Raw genomic sequence first — 21,404 nt, forward strand, 5'->3', positions numbered from 1 at the left:
AAAATACTTGTATCTTAAATATGTGTCACTTAAAGGTGGGGTAGATATTGCTCAGAACGTTGTGGCGCGAGCTGTGTTTATAATTATCGTGCCAACAGTTTCTTAACCATTGTGTTATCTTAGGGTCAAGGTGACCCGACCTTGACCAGAAGGCAACACAAGGGATACCATGACCCTGGTCTCGAAAAGCGCTATATGAATAAATATTACTTACTTACTTACATTTGTTTTCGGGCCTTTGGGTCACCTTGACCCTGAGATAACACAGGGGTTAAGGGTGCATCGAAGAATGAAGAGGGTAAAAGGGAGATAGTGGGGGACAAATGGAAGTTGAGTTTAATCGACATATTAATCTCCAATAATTTTGAACTGACTGCTTAGAATGATTAGCCGATGTTTTTGTCTGTTACGGTGACTATGTTTCCTTTTTGTATGTATTAAGTTGGTAGCAAAGGAGGGTTGAATTTACAGCGATATACTTCTAAATCTTCCAGGAATACAACCATCACTTCCTGTAACTCACAGCTAAACGAAAAGCAAATGTCCTTTCAGCAACCAAGCCGGTGTAACAAACCTAACCCTCCTCTCAGTCCTTTACACTAATCAAAGCAATTTCCAAAGATAATTGAAACACGTTTCAATACATATGCATGAAAAAAGAAAAGATTTTCCATATGACCGCGTGTGGGGTAATTGATGGAGGGGATGACCTGCTGTGTTATTTGAGAACCATCAAAAGGCGCACAATCACAAATTGGCCAGCTTGTATGTGAATTAAGAGCTCATTCATCATGATTATGGCTTGATAAGTTAATTTAACCGTTTCGTTCAGTCTTAATGAGCTATAGTTGAATTAATGTCACGTAATGTATGAAACGTTGAGCGATGATTTAAGAGAAGCCGAGCAGAAACTATACAGTCGCGATGGCGGCTTCTGTGAGATCAGGAAATAATCTCTGGAGCAGATTTTGAAAATTCATCAAAAGATTTTGAGCTAATTTGTTGAAAGAAATTTCCTCAAGGTTGATCAATAAAGATGATTAAGCGTTTGTACTCTCAATATATTGTTTTGAACGAAGAGTAACCACTTTAATCATGGAACCAACCAGATCCTGCCTGGATCTTTTTATTGTCCTGTTTCTAATAAAAGTCCTTTTTACTGTGAGAAATAAACGATAAAATGATTCTGTTATTGACACAATGACTCAGCTGATAAGGTTGACTTTCACTCCTCTGCACTTTCCTAATGGATTCTGTTGTTGTTGTGAAGAAAGAGCTGAGCTAAAAGCCTAGCCTCCCCTTTGAGTTCAAGCGTTTTAGTGTTGACTAGAAGAACAAGACAAATTTGGTTTTCAACATTTTATCTGATCATTTTTACCATGACACATTTGTTACCAGGCCGCACAGAAAGAATAACTATTTTTATCATTGATTATTACTGATTAAAATGTGTTTTTTTTTTTACAAAAATATGGTGTTCAAATTATCTTGTGGCTCTTGACATGTCAAGACGCTGGTTTAAGTCAAGTCTATTTAAAAAATGAACCTGTAAACTAGTGAAACACAACTATATGTTTTACCGTTTTTATCTAAAGGTCGGTCTGTTAATATAATTTCGACATAATACTGGTCCGTGGTGCAAAACACTTTGGGGCCCCTGCTCTAATCTAAGGGGCCAATAATGCAATGGGATAATATTTTTGGTGATGCTTTGTTACCACAGCATCTTGCTCACAAATACTGTATATATTATCCCTGTTGCTATGTTTATGTTGCTAACCACAATAGTTTACATCAAGCCCCCAAAAATACTAAGTTTAATCCAGTGAAAGTTCACATAAATACAACCCACGTTATGAACTGTAATCTGGCGAGAGATTTCTGTATTTCTATGAATTTAAATAGAGAATTTAATGACCAGTTGGATCTAATCTGAAAATGTAGTTCATTTAATTTATCCAGAAACACGAGTGAACAATCTGGTTTCAAGCTATTTTCTGTCGCTTTTTAAAGCTTCAACAGTAAAGTTGATACATAATTTATGTATATGACCTTTTAAAAACATTTTTATAGTTGAAAACAATGGGTTGAAACACATTTTAAAGGTTAAACATGTTTTCAATGAATTCACAAGAAAAGAAATGGGATTTTTTATCAAAAATATATTTTTTAATTCTATTTTAGAATATTATTTCAAAGGTTTTTGGTATATTTATAGTAATCAGATGACATTATGATATATAGAACAGTTCGATTATTTTATTCATCTTTGTTCCTGATGTCGTTTGTCAAGGTCATCCATTTAGAGTTGATTCAATCAAGTAGTTTTGTCGACATATTTCACTCCTTCAAACTACTTTTTACTGGGTTTTTAAAACCAAGTTGCGACCGATATCCGTGTTGGGCAGCACATGTTGGTAAGATTTGTCCTCCTGCTTCGTCTCCTGGCTCCTTGCTCGCTGACCGGCCTCCCGGGGTCAGTTGGCTCATCACGGCCCTCTGACAGCTTCTGATTGGACTCCTCTGGATCCGCCTTAAATGTGTTTTGGCCCCTCTTGCTCCCTGTAGCTGAGTGTTTTTGTGTCCTCTCTCAGCAGCAGCTGTCACCCTGCATTACTGGCTCTGGGCTAAATGAAACATTATTCTAAACATATGCATCGTAATCAGTCCGGTCACACTTACAAGAACACGCGTTAATAAGGCAATCAATCACCGCCCAACAAGCGGGTTGTTCCGTAACAGCTCATAAACAGTGTGTAATGAAGAATTGGAGGTTAGCATGACATGCCGCTGATCAGATAATCAATGTCAAAGATGCGATGAATGTCAGTAAAAGCACTTTTCATGTCGTTTCTATAAAACCCTCCAATTTACTACAAGCACTTCAATTACCCTGAAAATACACTCAATTAAACGGCCTGATTGGACGGCCGGGGCGCCGGCATCCATCTTTGTGTTTCTATCTCCCCGCCGGACGTTTTAATTTGCCTTATTTTTTTTCTTTATGATAAATAAATATTAAACCAGACTTGTTCACGGTGAAGGTGGCAGACACTCCTGTTGTGATGAAGTATTTCTCATTCCTGCACTGGAATTGTCTTTTATTTGCTGTGAGTTAGCAAAGCGCTCATACATCACGCCCCATATTTGCCGCCCTATAATCCTATCCTTTCTTTCTAAAGCAACTTATCTTGGAGTCCCGAGGGGGCGTTCTGGAGCAGGCGATATTTTAACCAGGAGCAATTAACGACAGTGTGAGCTTGTATCATTTAGAGCTAATGCAGGAATAATGGTAAATTATCAGGCAGGACTGACCCAGGGTGGTGGGACTCTTATTCCCCGAAGCTTTCCCTTTGCTCGCTAAATTAAACTACAGAACTGTGGAAAGACATTTTTATTGTTTTTCCCAAGAACAAACACGATCAATAAATAACATGATTTACATTTCATATTGCACATTTTTTTTCAAGTTAAAATATTTAAATCCATACAGTCCATGATATTTTAAATACGGAGTTATAGACACCTCAGAGTTGTTTTCGCCAGTCAGCCCTTTAAAAAAAAGGCTCATTTCAGTTGAGAAATATTAAAAAAAAAAAAAACAACACCAAAAAAACAAAGAATTTGGGTCATTGGTGCGTTTACAGGCTGATGTGAAACAGGCTGTGTTCACTTGAGGAAGAAAAGGAGCAGTTATTGTGAGTAACATTGATTATTTAATGTAAAAATACAAATTGTTTAAAGAAAGAAATATTAGGAAAAAATGTGAAGAATTATTAGTTTACGTTTATTTTTTGTGTTATCTTATTTAATTATGTTATTCTTTACTAACCCCCCAAAAAATATCATATATTGTGTTAGCAACACTGGCAATAAAAGTTTCTGATTTATAAACACGTTGTACAAACAATGAAATTGGTGTAAAATAGATGTAACACTTCTTTCTTCTAATACTTTCCAATTGTCTTCATTTTGTGATATTATGCACATTTCTTTTTAATTTGTATTTATCATTTCAAGAAACGAGGTTTTTCATTTGTTTAAGGTGCACAATATTTATGGAAGACATATTTTATCGATTTAAATAAAGTATAATCGAGGAAAAGAACGAGAAGGAACATTCGTTTCAATAAGGTGTTTGTATCAATATTATTGAATTTTCTGATTCGGAAATAAATGCAATTTGAAGAGGAACAAATAAATAAATAAATAAACTATTTTGAAATTTAAAAATGAAATCAAGCTGTGCGTTAGTTCAAATAAAAAAAAGATTGACTATAATATTAAACTGACAAAAATGGAATTACTTCCTGAAGTGAACGCAGCGTGCCTCAGTCGCGTTGACGTCCAGTGTTTCAACAAAGAACATTCATAAAGTCACATGAAAATAAATATTAACTTAAAGAAAACTTTTTTTTTTTCCTGGGCGTTTCAGTTAACGCCAGAAATTCACCATTTTACAATTCACATGTTGGATAATTAACATAGTGTTGATGTCCCAACAGGAACAATTAAAAGAGCAGAGAAGATTGTTGCACATCAGGAGGTCCCTTCTTCAGGAATGTCGTGTCGAAGTGGTCCATGATAAGAGCGGGGGTCCCTCATTTCTTTATATTTATGTACAGGGCTGTTGTGCAGCAGGACTGTCGCCTCGCCTGTAATGACTTCCCTCCGCGGGTTGTTAGCTCCTGACAGCGGGTCTCAGAACGAGCAACTTCTGCTGCAGTCGTGTATTCAAAGTAGCTCCATCTAAGGTACATGATTGGCAATTTTTGTCATGATCCGCTCATTATTAGCATAAAAATTGACACGGTGCGAGAATGGAGCGCACCTTCTGGCGGATTAGTCTCGTCCCTGCAGAGCAGAGGATGGAGGAGGACGCCAGAGCATCTCCAGTCTATTAGGCCTGAAGAAGGATGTGGAGCTGGACCTTCTGCCAGAATTAGGTTTTTTTGGGGGGGGGGGGGGGGAAGTGTCCAGGAGAGAGTCCTCGATAAATGAGGGCAAAATGAAAAAAAAACAAAAAAAACTACTGGTACGAGAGTTGAGAGGATCAACCAGAGTTAGTGAGGATATAACGTTTATAAGCGCAACTTAAAAATATCCAATATTAATATCAGAAAAAAAAAGATGACATAGATCTTTAAAATTTAGATCAAAACCTGACGTCAGCCAAATTGTTATCTTTTTTCTCTTTTCCCAATTCGATGAAATACAGTTACAGAATCTATTCTAACCTATTGAGACCTGTACTTATTTATTTGTCCATGCATTTTTGACCCAAAAAATGATTTACTTGCTTGGTTTTTAAAAATGTTTTTGTATGTTAACTTATTCTAACAATTGTTATTTCTATTCATAAATTCGTTACAACTTTTTTTTACTTGTTTATAAAAATCCGAATATACCACTTAAGCTTTTTTTTTTTTTAATAGCTGCTATAGAAGTCTTTTGCTGACATTCCTGCCATCTTGTTTTCTATGGGTGTTGAATTTTCATTTTAACGTGGTTGTGTCACTTATGGGGCCAAAAAATAAATACAAATATTGGCACTGATAGACTAAAAAGAAGTGTCCTTGAATGAGGAAACTTATTTAATTAATTACATTAATTTAGTGACGTTTTATGGCGTGTCTGTCTGCTTCAAAATTCATAATAATTAATATGTATTTATATTTTGTGCATTTTTTGATTAAAGCAGCGACAAAGTTGAGCTTAATAATAACCTTTAGATTTTTTAAATTTGTAAAAATGTGGCTTTTTTTAAAAAAAAAACAAAATTTCTATTGTGATTTAGGATAAATAAGTTAGCGCTTATAAAGGCTTTACATCAACACTGTTGACCTTCATCTGCTGTTTCTCGACAGTTATCTGTTCAGTGACGTCTCCTCCCGCGGGTCCGGCGACGGTACCGACGTCTTGCTAAGAACCGCGGCAGAGTACGGCAAGAATCCGCTCTCGGACCTCTGGCCGGAGGCCGTGCAGGTAAAGTCGGTTCCGGGTGTCCGGGCTCCGAGCGCCGAGGCCGCCTGGCTGCTGTGGCAGCTCAGGCACGAGCACGGCCCGCCGGCCGAGGGCGCGCTCACCGCCGCGGCCGCCGCCGCTGCCGCCGCCGCCGCCGCGGACGCCGCCGCCGAACTGTTGAGCCCCGCGGGGGACTGGTACAAGCCCGGGTGTCTGAAGCTGCACAGGAGCTCCGGTCGCGAGTAGGGATGCGACAGAGCCCGGAAAGTGTCGAGGGGCCGGATGGAGGTGGCGAAGGGCGAGGAGGCCGCGCCGGTGGCGGCAGCCGCGGCCGCCGCTGCCGTGACGCCGACGTGCGGGTAGTAGTGGAGCGGCATGTGCGAGTGGAAGGGGTACGGGAGACTTCCGGTGGCGGCGGCGTGGGTCATCATGTAGGTGTAGAAGCTGGGGTCTGCAGGGTGAGGCCAGGACATCGCCAGGCGTTGACGCTTGTCCTTCATGCGTCTGTTCTGGAACCAAACCTACACAAGATCCGAGATAGGTTTTAGAATCTAAATCAATTCAATTATAATTAATTCAAATATTTGTTGTAGAAACCCGAATTTAGATCCACTCAACAACTACACGTTAAATATTAAATAAAGTGAATTAATTATTTTTTAAATATTATTATTAATAAAGATGAAACTCATTGAATAACATTAATTAAAAGCTAAAAATCGTTCTTTAAATAATCAAATTAGTTTTGCTATAATAAATAAAATCGAATATTGAAACAAACAAAAAAGACACGGCATCTCACACATACACACACAAACACACACCTTTATCGTCGTCTCTGGAAGGTTCAGCGCCGCCGCCAGTTCGCATCTTCGCGGCCTCGACACGTAGTTTTCCCGGTAGAACTCCTTCTCGAGTCTGCCGATCTGCTCCCGGGTGAAGGCGGTTCGGTACCGCCGGACCTGGTCCGCGTTGGAACTGTTCGAACCCACCGAGTTGCCGTTCATGCCCGAGAGAGAGTTGGAGCTGTTGTTGGAGGACGCGGAGTTACTGTCGGAGAAACCTGGACGAGACAAAAGCAGACGATGAGCGGATGTTGAACAGAGGAATGAACTGAAACAAACAAAAGGACACGATTCATTCTGTTGGACTCAAAAAATAAATAAAAAATAAATCGCATTAATCGCCCCCTCAAATGTTTTTTTTAAATTATTAAATAAAATACATTGAACGAGGTAAATAATCAGCCAGCATAACATTTCAAAATAATAATAGAAATATATATTGTTTATTCATCATCTGTATTATGTTTCAATTTAAAAATAATAATCATGAAATTTATGAAAGAAAAAATATTTAAGTCATTAATATTATTAGGTCTCGAGTAAATGGCACGTCATAAAACATTTTCATAACAACATTATTCATTATTTCAACACTCGTTTAGTCGCCAAAACGTTTTAAGTAGAAACTGCATTAAATAAAAATAATGATACAAAATGTTTCAAGATAGAGAAATAACAATAACGACATTTAAAGATAATTTTACAACGTTTATGTTGTTGAATTAAGCGTTCTCTTTGTATCATATTTTATAGGTTGGCGTGACACAAATAATAAAAAAATGATGCGTTGTTTTAAAATAAATATGAGCACAACATTATTAAAATATCTGGTATCGTTTAAGTTAAATAATAATTGCATGACTCTTCTGTGTCAAATGCATTGACTTGCGAGAAAGCGGTAGCGTATTTATTTTTTTAAAAGCATTGTTGATATTTTTAGAAAAATATTAACTATTACATGTTTGTTACACTGAAACGACAACTGCATGTCATTTTTTTCTCTTGGGTTCAAAACAATACATTTCATGGTTTAAAAAACGTGCACTTTGTTCTGTTGTTTTGGCACGAAAAAAACATTTAAAAATATTAAAATCGAGTTTATGACATGAGGGGAATTGGAATAAAATGTAAAGGTAAAGTTCACACGACACATTTATCGGTCAACGAACAAAATTCATCTGCAATTCTGCACATATTTTGAGGATCAATTGTACAGTAGAAACAGCGCATTATTTCAGATATTACGTTTGAGGAATACGTTTATTTATTTAAAGTGATAAACCGTCGCAAATAACGGCCCAAATTGTATTTATATATATTTCATTTATATATGTAATGTAACAATTGTAACCTCGGTCGATTATTTTTAAATATAATTATCGTTAACAAAACTTTATAATTAAAAATGAATAATTGTCTTTTAATATTTTACGACTAAATGTTTGCCTTTTATTGAATTAAATTCTACTTTATCGAATTGTTGCCTTAATTAGAAATTACATTTTTTAATATCCCTGAATTTAAAAGTCGTGTTCGACAGTGTCGTTGCAAATGTTTTTTTCTGGTGGAATAAATACCTTTGTTGTTCTCCTTGTGCTGGCTGGGGGAGCGCATCGAGGGGCAGCCCACCTCCACATCGCTGTTAATGTCGGATTCCTGCGAAACTTCCGAATAAATGCTCATCTTCTTGCGGCTCTCGGACGACGAGATCTCCGCCGACGACGTGTTGTCGCTGCCGTGGTGCGAACCGAACAGACTGTCGATCTCAAACTTGCCTTTGCTCGGGATGTCGGCCAGACTCCCATGCATGGAGGCAGAGCTGATCCTGGGGCTCAGACGTCCTCCGTGCTGCGAGTTCTCCAGGGCCTCCAGCACCGAGTTCCCGGCTCCCGCCTCCGAGAGTCTCTTCCCTGCGACTGGACTGTGCAGACCTCTCTCCATCAGTATCATCTCCTTTCTTATCCTCTCCATCATGGACGTGTGACAGCGGGGTCTGGGGCTCCAGGAGTCGAACTACAGCTTTTCAACCAACAACAAAGTCTCCAGAATGACGAAGAGGTGTTGAAAAGTCTCCAGTGATCATTTATTTGAAAGAGGTTTACACGCAAATAAAGAGCAGAGGGCTGTCACTGATGATGGAGGCGGCCTTCGCTCAGACGAATAATATCCAAGTGAGGAAGAGGAGGAAGAAGAAGAAGAGGAGAGATGTGCGTCCCTGCTCTGATCTCTGCGTCTGCTGCACATTGCTCATGGGTTTGGCCTCTTGGGTGAAATTGACAGTCTGATTAATAAAATGAGCAGCGCAACATTTCCCTCTTCATTTAGGAATATTATTATGCTTTGATTCTCCATTGTTTCCTCCTCTCTCCTCGCCCTCCCCCTCCTCCCCGCACCTCCTCGCGCCTTTTTAAACAAAATATATGCACTTTAATCACGCGCACTCTTTCTTAAAGCCCTCCATCCGTCACACGGAAGAAGATTATATTTTAACTTCGTGTTTAAGCGAAATAAACGGATGCATTTATTAGGAAAAGTATTTTCAGTTCAACTATTTTATATTATCTTTGCACATTTTTACATTTAATAATTCCAAAACAATCTCATCCGTCTATTTATTTATTTGAATAGGGAAAACATGAAGTTTGTGTAGTTATGCTCAAATCTAAATTTAATTATTTTTTAAATGAAATTAAGAAATCGCCCGACAAGCATCCCTGCGTCCTGTGGCGCCCTCTACAGGTTAAGATAGTCACTAATAATAATTAAAAGAAAATGGGATTTTATGAATCTGAAAATGTTGCATTTCTTGTGTTTTAGCGATTAAAAAATACAGAGTTTCTATCGCTTTCATATTACAAGATTTCAGTTGAACTTTCTCCGGGGGTCTTGTTCACGAGTGAAGGGACATGCGGCTGGAGTGAACTCACTCGACGGTAAAACTGAGATGGTAGTTTCTTAAACATGTTCATCCATGAGTTTTAGAATGTTGTAAACGTAAACAATAGTAGAAGCGTAAACCCAGCCTATCTCTTATTACTAATAACCTTACAATTGAAAATAGGAGAATTTAAATAAATATATTAGAGAAACTGCTCTTCTTCAGGTGCTTAAATGAAACCCACTTTATGTTGATTTTTGTTCATTTAAATTAATATAAATAACCTTTATTGCTATTGTAAATTACGATAAGGCCAACTTTTAATTTGAGCAAGAAAACCTTAAAATGTAACATGTAATTTATTCTCTTTTTTTTAATGCATTTGCACAAAAATGCGATGAACATATTTTGGTCTTGTTCTCGAGTGAGGGAATTTCTGGACCTGAGAACGGTGGTGTAGAGTTGAATAACAACGTGAAATATGCGTTGACAATGTTGATCACAGGAATAATGTGGGGGAGATTCAATTGTTATCCTAAAAATACAAAGTCAAATAAGAATTATAACATAAATATCTGATGAATTTGATGCGTGCTGTGTCTGGACTTTACTCCAAGTCGAGAATTTATTTCATGTAAAATATGGCGAACAAAATCATAATTATGAATGTTATGAGGAAACTAACTATGGTATTATTCTGGTGAAAAAACAATTTTGATAAATGTATCAGTATGAAATCAAATAACAAACATTACAAGATATGAAGTGCAAATTATGTTAGACATGAATGGGAAATAAAACACCACGAAAATAAAACACCATAAAGAGAAATTGTTGCCAATAAAAATCATTCAAGTCTTCTTTTGCATGAGTTTTATGGACCTCTTTGAAAGTCACAATGTGTCCCCTGAACCAGACGTTGAACCCAGACTGATAATAAGAAATAAGAAAGAATAAGAAAAAAATATTTATATTTGTCAGCAGGTTCAAGATCCAGTATTAAAAAATATCGTGGGTCACTCGATTTATGGCTGTCAATCATTACGTTTCGTTTGTTAAAGTTGTCCCACATTTGACCACGCCCCCTTTGCAGAGCAGGATATAAATCTACATGTGTGTCTGGAAAACTAATCCATCTCTGAAGCCAGCACTGGCACCAACATATTAAGATACTGGAAAAGTGGCAGCATTTTGAGAGAGGTTGTAGTCAAGAGCGCCATCAAGTGGGTGTAAGTGGTATTGCAAAAGAACGGCGCATGAAAGTGCAACACAATCAACTGACAGAGAGAACATCAATGCCAAAAACAAAAGGGAAAAAGTGTGTCTGTAGCTGTGAGTATTGGTCTGTGTGTCATGGACTGGAGACCCGTCTGTGGTCAACATTAGAGGTAATCTCAAAAACTGATTGGCTCATCGTTTTAATGCAATGGAATTCTAAACTACGTACACAAAATGATCTTCCATTCATCCGTGAGAGATTAGAATCTATTATTTTACTGCATTATACAAGTAATCCTAGAGTAATGTCCTCAAATGTATTTATTTGGGCCCTTGCTCCTGCATTTTACTTACGTGATAGCACCATCTAGTGGTCAAGCAGTGTGTCACAGCTTAGCTGTCTCAGATGATTTTCCATGTTTCACAAACGTAGGAAAATAATTGTTTAAAAAACATAAAACGAACTAACTCACTGCAACATGTACAATCAAAAATATCTTAAATGCAGAGGTTTGACAAATGATAGCTTTATGTAAACATACAATTGTATTTTTATGAAGGTCTAGAAAAGCGCTATACAAATATTACTTACTTACTTACATAATGTTTGTTGTTGTTATCAATTTGTTTATCGTTATTTTATTCATTATTGTGCATTATAAATTATTTGTTATTCTTTTTTAAAGGGCAACTAATGTGGAAACCTGTCTCTCATCATGACCATGTTTTGAACGTATTACTTTATAAAGTTCTTCAGCGTCTGAAATCTCGGCGAACAAGCTGTTACGAGAGCAGAATACATTATGATAATGGATTCATTCCTCCTCCAGCCAGCTGTCATCACACCTGCTTTGTTTATACAACGAGTTCCTTGAATTTATGACGTGTAGTGAAAAATCTCGAACTTCTTCTTCTTGAACAATGACAGCAGAGTGGGCGTTGTTATGGTAAACAAGATTTAATCTTCAGAAAATAAAGGTTTTTTAAGTGGGTGGGGCATAAGCACATTTTCTAATGTACATATTTGAATGAAAAGAGAGTTTTGTACAAACAGACACATACTGATGAGTACAATAGAGTCCAAGATCTATTTAAGACACACTTAAATACAAACATTAGTTACCCTTTAACTTTTGTACTTTTATTTATTCTATTATGTGATTGTTTAATCTTGTTTTGTGAACTGCTATAATATCTTACATTTCCACAATGTGAAGGTATATCTAATCTTATCTTGTTTTGACTCACCAGATGTGCATGTGATCCTTGCTCTATGAGTTGCTGTTTAAATGTCTTTTGATAAATATCAAAATGTATAATTACATTATTTATATTGCTTAAATACTACCTAAAGAGTAGCCAAAATGCCAGCATACAAGGAAGATGGATTAATCACGTGGCGTATTCTATTAGCGAGGAGGTCTGTCTCTCGGTCCACTCCTCCATCTGTCCAAACATTTGTCCGTCTCTCTGTTTGGGGTGAAAATAGCTCAGTTATCAATGGATTTTAACTGGTGTTTCTGGCTCCAGGAATCTTTTGAAGAATCTTTTTTTTTTTATTTTTTATTTTTTTTTTAGAATCCCTTATTAGTCCCGCGAGGGGAAATTCAACCATTCACACATACTGATGTGAGTAGGCTGCACACTTGCGCCAAGTTCACCATCAGGAGCAATCAGGGTGAAGTGTCTTGCTCAGGGACACAACGACACAAGCTTGTCCGGAGCTGGGATTGAACCTGCAACCTTTTGGACTGCAGGCAACCACTCTACCATCTGATCTGTCACTGTACAGTTTGACAAAAAAACAAACTACAACAAAAATAAAGACATAACTCAACTCCAAAACATGTTTTGAACTTTAAATCAAAACAAATGCTTGAAAATGAGTTGTTTGGTGGCGGTCTGTGCTCTCTGAGTGCTTTTCTAGCTTGTGTTGTTTCTGTCATTGGCATGATACAACGTTGAACTCAGTGCTAAGTGTTAGGAAGTAATAGGATCTAACAATTGAAGACTTATTTTATTCCATATAAACAGCAAGTGGTACAGAGGGACTCGTCTGAAAGCCTGACTTCTCATCGGTCTATTATTAGCTGTAACGTTCCCACTCTTCAACTCATCACTCCACAGCCAGCAGGGAGTCATTCCGTCGTGCTATCTGCTAACCGTGGAAGTATAATGTGCGTGTGAAACCCTTCAGGACTAATATATGGTTTATTGTTGAACATCTACAGCAGCAAAGAAACCATTATATTAGCCGATATTTATTAGCGCTGGACCACATAAAGAACCGCTTTGTCAACGTGTGATTCTTTTGTTTGTTTCAGGGTTAGTGACAGACAAAAAGGTTTGAGCACTTACAGTTAGTTAAAGATCACAGATATTTTTGAACTCACTGCGACTTTTCTGTCATTTCAAAGTCAATTATAGTGATACCAATCAAAGGAGGTATTCCATCTAGTGGCCAAAATAGGCATTACAACCAATAACAAAGACGTGCATTCAGACGTTTTAGTAACAATATTTTGTACCACCAGAGTTGCTCATGGTTCATTCAAACAACTTTTCACCATCTCTCAAGTTCACCTTTACCTGGATTGGTACCAGTCCGCCGTACATTAAAAGAAAATAACTTATTTTAATTTATTTTGTACCGATAAATACTGTCTGAAGGTCTTTTTTCTTAAACATAAAGACAGGATTTTCCCCAAAGTCATATTGATTCTTGAAATGTTATTTTAGTAAGAAAAAAGTATTGAAAATTGACTAAACTACAAACTTTATATATGGGTCCAGAGCTCTTGCTGAATCAGTTTTATAGTGAGGTGTATTTTAATGCACTTAAGGTGGTTTTTCTGGCGGTTTGTGCCGTTTTTATCTTAAGGTTGGTCCCTGAAAAATAATATCGACATTAAACAGGTCTTGTCTAAATCCCTGCTTAATTAATTTGGGTGAGATCAAATCATTCTTCTTCTTGATATAATTACATCTCAGTCTGGTTTGGAACTACCGGCTTCAGTCAGACACCCTCTCTATGTTTAAAAACAATCTTAAAACATTACTTTCCAATAAAGCCTATAATTAGGACTGACTCTGGCTCTGCCTGAATCAGCCATGTTTGTTTTCTTAAGCTGCTATAGGCTTAGATTGCTGGAGGAGTTTTATACACCGAGCTCTGTATATCCTTCCTTTTCTGCATTACATTAATCACCTGTGCAGTTTATACCCACACTTTTTATTTCTCTCCTGGAGCCCCAGAGCTCCACCTCCAGAGCTGCTGCTGATCCAGGATCTTCACCACGTCATCGGATCCAGAGTTCTGTCCAGCACCTCCATGGACTCTTCTATACTCTCCTCCTTTCTCTCACTGTCTGTATCCTCCCTCACACTTCTCTCCGTCCATCTGTCTACCCCCCCCCCCCCCCCCCATCCTTCCTCCTAGCCAATCACGGCAGGAGGCCTTCAACAATGAGTCTGGTTCTGCTTGAGGTTTCTGCCTTCTAAAAGAAAGTTTTTCCTCACCAACGCCACGCTGTGTTTTACTCATTATTGAGTTTCTGGGATCTGTTTTTCCTTTCTCCACTATAGTCTTACTTTAACTGTAAAGTGTCTTGAGATAACTTTGTTATAAGACACTTTAAATCAAATAAAATTGAATTGAATTGTCACTGTAAAATCTGTAATCGTTTAACCAGCAGCAACTTTTCATTTTTTTTATCTTGAGCATTTGATATGACAGACAGCGCCTGGAACGTGTTGCTAGAAACACATTGAAGCTATATGGCCGTCGCCCCGAACGTGTCACATCCCCCGCTCCCATATTGTAGCGCAATAGTTACTACTGTCACTCCAACTGTGTAGGAAGTTTAAAGACAGTTCAACCCAATAAGACTGAAGGCTGACAGACCTTGTTAAAAAGCATAATGGGTTGTATATGACCCACAAACCTTTTAGCGACTGCAAGGATATGAACCTCAGCCACTTTAGAAAGAGTGTTAAAAGGATGGTAACACTTTTCCTTTCGTTCATCAATTTCCTCGAAAGGGAGTCATGAACGACTGTAGTCCCAGCTAGTTTGGGTGAGAAACAGGGGACAACCTGGGACTTCAGTACAACAGAGGACATGCAGTAAAAATATAAAAAAGGTAAAATACAAAGCAAAGAAGATAGTTTGTTAAATAAAGGGATGGATGAATAGTTGGAAAAAGAGATTGAGAGATGGATGGAGAGTTTGGTGAACGAATGGATGAATGTAGAGATGAATCGATAATTTGATGAATGGTTAAATAAATGGATGAAGAGATGTATGGTTGAATTTTAGTTATGAATTTCAAATAATTTTAGTATTAGAGTTGGTAGAAAAGTTGGATGAATTGATGGATGGTTGATAGAAATACGGATGGATAAATTAATGGATCAGTGGAGGCTGGTGAATAATATTCTAGTTGTGGCTCTTTTCCAGTACATTTCCCTGACTATACCATTGAAAGAATCACTCGAAGATAGTCTTATATTAAACTTTAATTACATGTGGAAGTCAACACTTTAAAATAATGATGAATAATAACTTTTGTTGTGCTCTTTGTTTGGATACAAATTAAAACACATTTTAATAATATATGACATACATCTTACAGAATAGACCTAATTATTTACAAACTAAAGTAAAAACTATTAACAACATGTCCTCTGCACCAAGACAACAGAGATACTCTACTCACACATCACAAACAGACACAAAGACACTGCAATTTAAAAATAATAATACAAAAAACGTATAAACTAAAAATGTTGAGAGTGGGGATCAAACCGGAGAAACCCTGTGTCCTCAAAGTTAATAAATGATGGTGCTAAACAAGCTAGTAACACAGTGAAAACATGCACCATCATGAATGGCAACTACCAGGACAACAAGATCATATTCAGAGACGGTCTATGATTGGCTGAGGTACAGAAACGTGACTTCACTGACGGGCTCCTCAGAAAGCGACCCCCAGATATACCGGAGATAACAAATCTGGACGTGAATCAATGCAAATATAGTTTATCAATGTGAGTTCTATAAACATACACAATTATCACTGCAGATGATTATTCTAAAACTATATAAAAAAAAAAGAATAAATAATAATAAAAGAAAAAAAGAAAAAAAAACAACCTCCAAGGGTGGGTGGCAGAACACGGTCCTGGTGCTGCATGAAGATCTTGAGAAGGTCCGGTCGGGAGAATGAGCGACAAACAACAGGCAATTTAGACAAGTCTGTTTGATCATGTGACGATTGTGTAACTGTGTGAACGTTGTCCTGAGCCATTCATGTCCCCGTCCCTACATTGTGTTGACGGCCGCTGTGAAAGGAACGGCCCTGCAGGGACATTCTGCTCTGGATACTATTGTATACGTTAGTTCACTGTACCACAATATACTAGACATGTACAAGAACTATACCTCACTAAGCAATACATATTTACTTAACTATATTTTACTGTAATTCAAATACAATACCAGCATTTAGTATCATGTAAATGTGTATTTTTCTTGCTTTATTTAACAATACTATATTCTTAACACTATACTATTCTGATGCTATGCTATATGGAATTACTTTTTACTTTAAATTCATAGTATTTTACTTTACTAAATTCAAGTTTTGTAGTAATTCCTAAGTCAACTGGAATATACGTAGTATGATATTAATAGTACACAATATAGTCAAATTTTACATTTAACGATACAATAAGTTGAATACTCTTCCATGGTATTTTAGTGTATACTATTTTTTTTTCAGTATACTTTGAATGAAACATTATTTCTGGTTATAAAATATACAATTGTATTATAGTATACTATATAATGCTATACTATACTATACTATTTTTTTTATTGAGCGACAAATATTTTATAACTACTTTATTTTTACATAGTATAATATTAGGAAATATTTGGTATACTTAACTTATTCTTTAATTCATGATGTTTCACTACTGCTATAAAGGACTGAATCACACTATACAGCTGCATTACATTTAGTACTTTTTACTATATCGAATGTAATATATTTGTTTAATCACATCTACAGTTTTTAACTATATAATAAGTCATTATAATTATTATAGTAGTTCGTCGTATATGACAGGATGGGCTTTATTTTAGAATAGCATTGATATCATCTCTTTATTATATTGTTATTATTCATCGTATAATAATTTAATTCCCTGCGAAATTACTGCACAGTACTAATACTTCCAAAACTATATTGCATGTATTTTCAACTGACTATCGTGACGTGTTCTTCGACTCACTTCATAGAACGCGTTAAAGAAAATATCTCGTGATGAACCGATAGTTTCTAAGTTTGTGTAATTATTGACCACAAAAAAAGTGCTGCAAAATTGTTTTTGTATAAATGTCGTGGAGTCCAGACGTGCATGTGGAGATGTCATCAGCTGCAGGAGAACTTGAACCAGGGAAGCAGCAAGTTTATGACCAAGGACAAGACTTTTGTCCAGGAAACCTTGAGACTGCTGCGGCCACATAAATGACGCCCTGAATGAGCAGGAAACTCTTTATTCTCTGTCGGACAGAGAAGCTGTAAAAGAAGCTCTAAACCTGCGCTCAGAATTTTCATCTTCTTTCATGACTTCTTCCATCTATGGACGCGCATGACTGTGAATTAATGACGCTGCGGCCTTTTGGGAAACACGTGGAGCCTCCAATCAGCCTGAAACACTCACCTTACTTTAGTGTGTGTTGCGTTTAATCGCGTTTGTTTGGATTCTACTCACGCAAGTTTGCTGTAAAGACGATAAACCTTCCTGTGTAAATGTCAAGGTTACGCTTTTCCTCCTGTTTTTTTATGAGGAAAATCATGGAAAAAATCCAGAACTTCACATTCCCGAACACTTTATTCTTCTATTAAAACGGATCGCGCGACTGTTCTCGTTCTAACGAGACGCAACATTGTATTTAATCTGCGAGAAAATACATTTAATTCAGGATATTTATAGAAACGTGCATCTGACGGGAGAGCATTCGTGGTATTTGTGAATTCCGATGATAGTTTAGATAACTATGTTGTAAGATATGTTTTGTTCGAGCTTTAATTTGTGATAAAATATACAAATCCGAGTAATAAATAAAACATTGAAGTACTTTCTTGAGCAAATCGGTTTGTAAAATCCCAAAAAATCATTTTTTTGATAAGCCGAAATACTGCTATTCCATTACACGTTATAAGACACTTTTACTTAAATATCTACATTACGCGTCTTTCAGTTATATATATGTTAAAATATTTTATAATGTATTGTGAACAATGTATTTATTGGGCCAAATCTCCCATAACGTAAAATTCGATTGCGTCTATATGGTTTATGGAAAATATTACCCTAGAAGAAAGCGTATTATTCTAAAGATGCGTTCAATAACGCGCGGATTATCTTGCTCCAAAACAATAATATATGATCCGTATTCTAGAGTATTAAAACCGCAGTGAATGATGTAACACACTCGTTATTTAGGGCGAGATTTTATTCATTCTAAAACTAAAGAATGCTTCTTGAATGTGTTGCATTTTTAAGAGAATTTCCAAGGGAAATGACAATATTTAATTATGTTTTAAGGTCAAGTTTAACCGAGATGTTCGTACGTTCATACACGTGCAGCCGTTTCCGAGCTGAATAATATAATATAATATAATATAATATAATATAATATAATATAATATAATATAATATAATATAATATAATATAATATAATATAATATAATACTATACTATACTATACTATACTATACTATACTATACTATACTATACTATACTATACTATACTATACTAGCAACAGTATAACATATATATTTTTAGAAAAGTGATTCAACGAAGGTAAAGAAATAAAACACTTATTCACAATGAAAGTTCACAGTGCATTATGATTGACTACATCACGATACATTATATGCTATTATTCTAAAAATGAAGCAAATGTAAAAAAAAATAAAACGGTTTAAAATTATTCACAATAATCAATATGTAGAGACATTTTTCGTATTATTTAAAGTTGAGCTATCTTATACTTTGCTGTATTTTCTCCAACTGAAAACAACAGTCATTTTAATTTGTCCTGGTAAAACGATATATTTCTCTTTAAAATGTCACCTTAAAACCGATGAATTTAGGCAAATACATTTCATTATCTTAGAATAGCACGGATAAGAATCCCAGGAGCCTCAAAAATGATGTGATGACGTGTATTGATCCTGACTTCCACGATGCATGGACGCGATTGATCCTCCAAATTGTGCTATATTTGATTCGTTTGAGTTCAAGAGTCGACCTCGTGAGACACATCTGATCCGTGCAGGTCCGTGAATGCGACATTTCAGTGTGTGTGGAGGATAAAGCCGTCGTTGTCTTGAGGGGAAACATATATCTCGACTGGTGGGTTTCAAACATGACTCTTAATTCAACATTTCCTCAAGTCTGGAAAAAAAAGGAATCCCCCTTCTTGTGGTGCGTTCAAGTGCAGGTCAAAACTGGACATAAACAAGGAATCAAATCAAACTTGACACATTTCAAACGGATGATATTAATATTGGGTTCTGAGTATTTTTGGTCTCTGCAGTGCGTTGGGGGGGCAAGGGTGGGGCGTTGAGCGCGTCACGTGACCCGCTGTTGGCAAATCAACAATCGTGAGCTGCTGATTCTTCAGGACTTGCTACGAGCTGTGCGGGAATCGTGCGCGGAAAGGCTCCATGGACATGTGCGAGCGGACTCCTCTGACTCCCGGCTACGTTGGTTCGCTGCTCAATCTGGCCCCTGACTCCCTCTACTTCTCCAACCTGCGGGGCAATGGAGCCCACGTCCACGGACTCCACCACATCCCCTACAACAGAAGGGAGGTGTGCACGCTCCCGTGGTCCTCCTCGGGTTCGTGCGCGTCCGCACCGGCCGCGCCGCCTCAGAGTCGCGCCTTCGCCGGCTACTGTCCGCCGTTCCTGAGCAGTCCCGTGAACGCACCACCGCTCAAGGCGCACTTGGAGGAGCCGCACAAGACGGACCACACTGGGGGGCACGGTGACGTGTACGCGGAGCAGCACGCCAGAGGATACTCGGAGGGTTCTGTGGTGCAGCTCGGTCCAGACCAGAGTCGAGTCACAGACGACAAACTCCAGAGCCTCAGCCACCCTGCAGGTCACTCAGGTCCACGGACGACGTTCGCTGAAGGTCAAGGTCCGTGTCTAGTAGTTGACTTGAATATTGATACACACTTTATTCGTATATGTGTTACTATTCTAACTTCTTTAGAGGAGGAGGAGGAGGAGGAGGGAGCTAGACATTTATTTATCACCCAAGTTAGCACAAATAAACTCAAATAAAACTTCAATGTCATGTGTTATAAAAATATATTAAATGGTAATTGAGCATTATAGCTGATTTGAGTTGTGTAACAAGGTAAACACAATAGTATTCAGCCTAAAATACAACTTTTATTTTAAATCAGCTTGTTGTGAATTTAACTTATACACACTTATGTTATTATTTTTATTTCAAAAAGTAGTATTTGTCATATTTACTGTGTTCTTTCTACAACTTTTTCCTGTCGTTAATGAAACGCACAAGAGCTTGATATAATTCCAATGTTTAAGTCTTGTGGGTCCATTGTGTGTATCGTTCGTGCGTGTTAGTGTGTTTATTTGAATGTACTGAGATTGTGTTGTGATCATGTGACCGTGTGCGTCATTTTGTGTGTATCTGATGTTGATTGTGTGCGTGCGGTTGTGTGAGAAAGTGTGTGTTTATTTACCATTGTCTGTGTGATCTTGTGATGTTGTGTGAATGCATGTATGTGTGTGCGTGTAAGTTGATCATATGACTGTATGTTTGTGGTTATAGTTGTGTAACAGTTTTGTGTTTCCCTAGTGTATATGTTGTGTGTCTGTATGGACGTGAGCGAGTTTATGCAAGAATTTTTTTTTGCAAGAAAAATATATTTGGGGTTACGTGGTTGTTGTGTGTTTGTGCACATTGTGTTAGTGTGTGCATCTCTTTGTTTGACAGTTTATTATGGGAAGGGATAGATGTGTGTGTAACCTTGTGCGCGTGGGTGGGTGTTAAGACGTGTGGGAGTTTGTTAATGTGCGAACTAGTTTGTGTGTCCATTTGTGACTCGTTCATGCGTCGTGTGTGTATGTGTGTGTATCTCCGTGTGTGGCCTCTAAGTTGTTGTGTAGTGAAACTATTCCAACATGAGTGTGTGTGTCGCAGGTGCTCCGTGGTGCTCGGCTCAGGTGAAGAGCAGGAAGAAGAGGAAACCTTACACCAAGCCTCAGCTGGCGGCGCTGGAGCACGAGTTCATGATGAACGAGTTCATCACCCGCCAGAAGCGGAAGGAGCTGTCAGACCGACTGGACCTGAGCGACCAGCAGGTGAAGATCTGGTTCCAGAACCGCAGGATGAAGAAGAAGCGACTGATGATGCGAGAACAAGCCTTTGCGATTTACTGA

At 37.6% G+C, this 21,404-nt stretch overlaps 2 protein-coding genes across 2 annotated transcripts; one reads left to right on the forward strand and one right to left on the reverse strand.

Annotated features, from left to right (window-relative positions):
- Positions 1 to 5,867: 5,867 nt before the first annotated feature.
- evx2 (even-skipped homeobox 2) lies at positions 5,868 to 8,783 on the reverse strand. The gene is made up of 3 exons (XM_087804171.1): positions 8,387 to 8,783; positions 6,789 to 7,027; positions 5,868 to 6,485 (listed from the first exon to the last, which is right to left on the reverse strand). The coding sequence occupies exons 1-3, from the start codon at positions 8,781 to 8,783 to the stop codon at positions 5,868 to 5,870; spliced, it is 1,254 nt and encodes a 417-aa protein (XP_087660297.1).
- Positions 8,784 to 19,558: 10,775 nt separating this feature from the next.
- On the forward strand, positions 19,559 to 21,404 carry hoxd12a (homeobox D12a). The gene is made up of 2 exons (XM_087804108.1): positions 19,559 to 20,124; positions 21,166 to 21,404. Exons 1-2 carry the CDS (start codon positions 19,653 to 19,655, stop codon positions 21,402 to 21,404), a joined length of 711 nt encoding a protein of 236 aa, XP_087660234.1. The 5' UTR covers positions 19,559 to 19,652.

Source organism: Callionymus lyra, chromosome 12 (assembly GCF_982586985.1).
Source record: "Callionymus lyra chromosome 12, fCalLyr1.hap1.1, whole genome shotgun sequence".
Classification (NCBI taxonomy): domain Eukaryota; kingdom Metazoa; phylum Chordata; class Actinopteri; order Syngnathiformes; family Callionymidae; genus Callionymus; species Callionymus lyra.

Excerpts from the sequence above, each read along its gene's own strand:
- evx2 (XM_087804171.1), bottom strand. The coding sequence starts at position 8,783 with ATGATGGAGAGGATAAGAAAGGAGATGATACTGATGGAGAGAGGTCTG. Across the intron at positions 7,028-8,386 it reads GCACAAGGAGAACAACAAAG|GTTTCTCCGACAGTAACTCC; the intron begins GTATTTATTCCA and ends TGTCTCGTCCAG. Across the intron at positions 6,486-6,788 it reads TTCCAGAGACGACGATAAAG|GTTTGGTTCCAGAACAGACG; the intron begins GTGTGTGTTTGT and ends GATCTTGTGTAG.
- hoxd12a (XM_087804108.1), top strand. The coding sequence starts at position 19,653 with ATGGACATGTGCGAGCGGACTCCTCTGACTCCCGGCTACGTTGGTTCG. Across the intron at positions 20,125-21,165 it reads ACGGACGACGTTCGCTGAAG|GTGCTCCGTGGTGCTCGGCT; the intron begins GTCAAGGTCCGT and ends TGTGTGTCGCAG.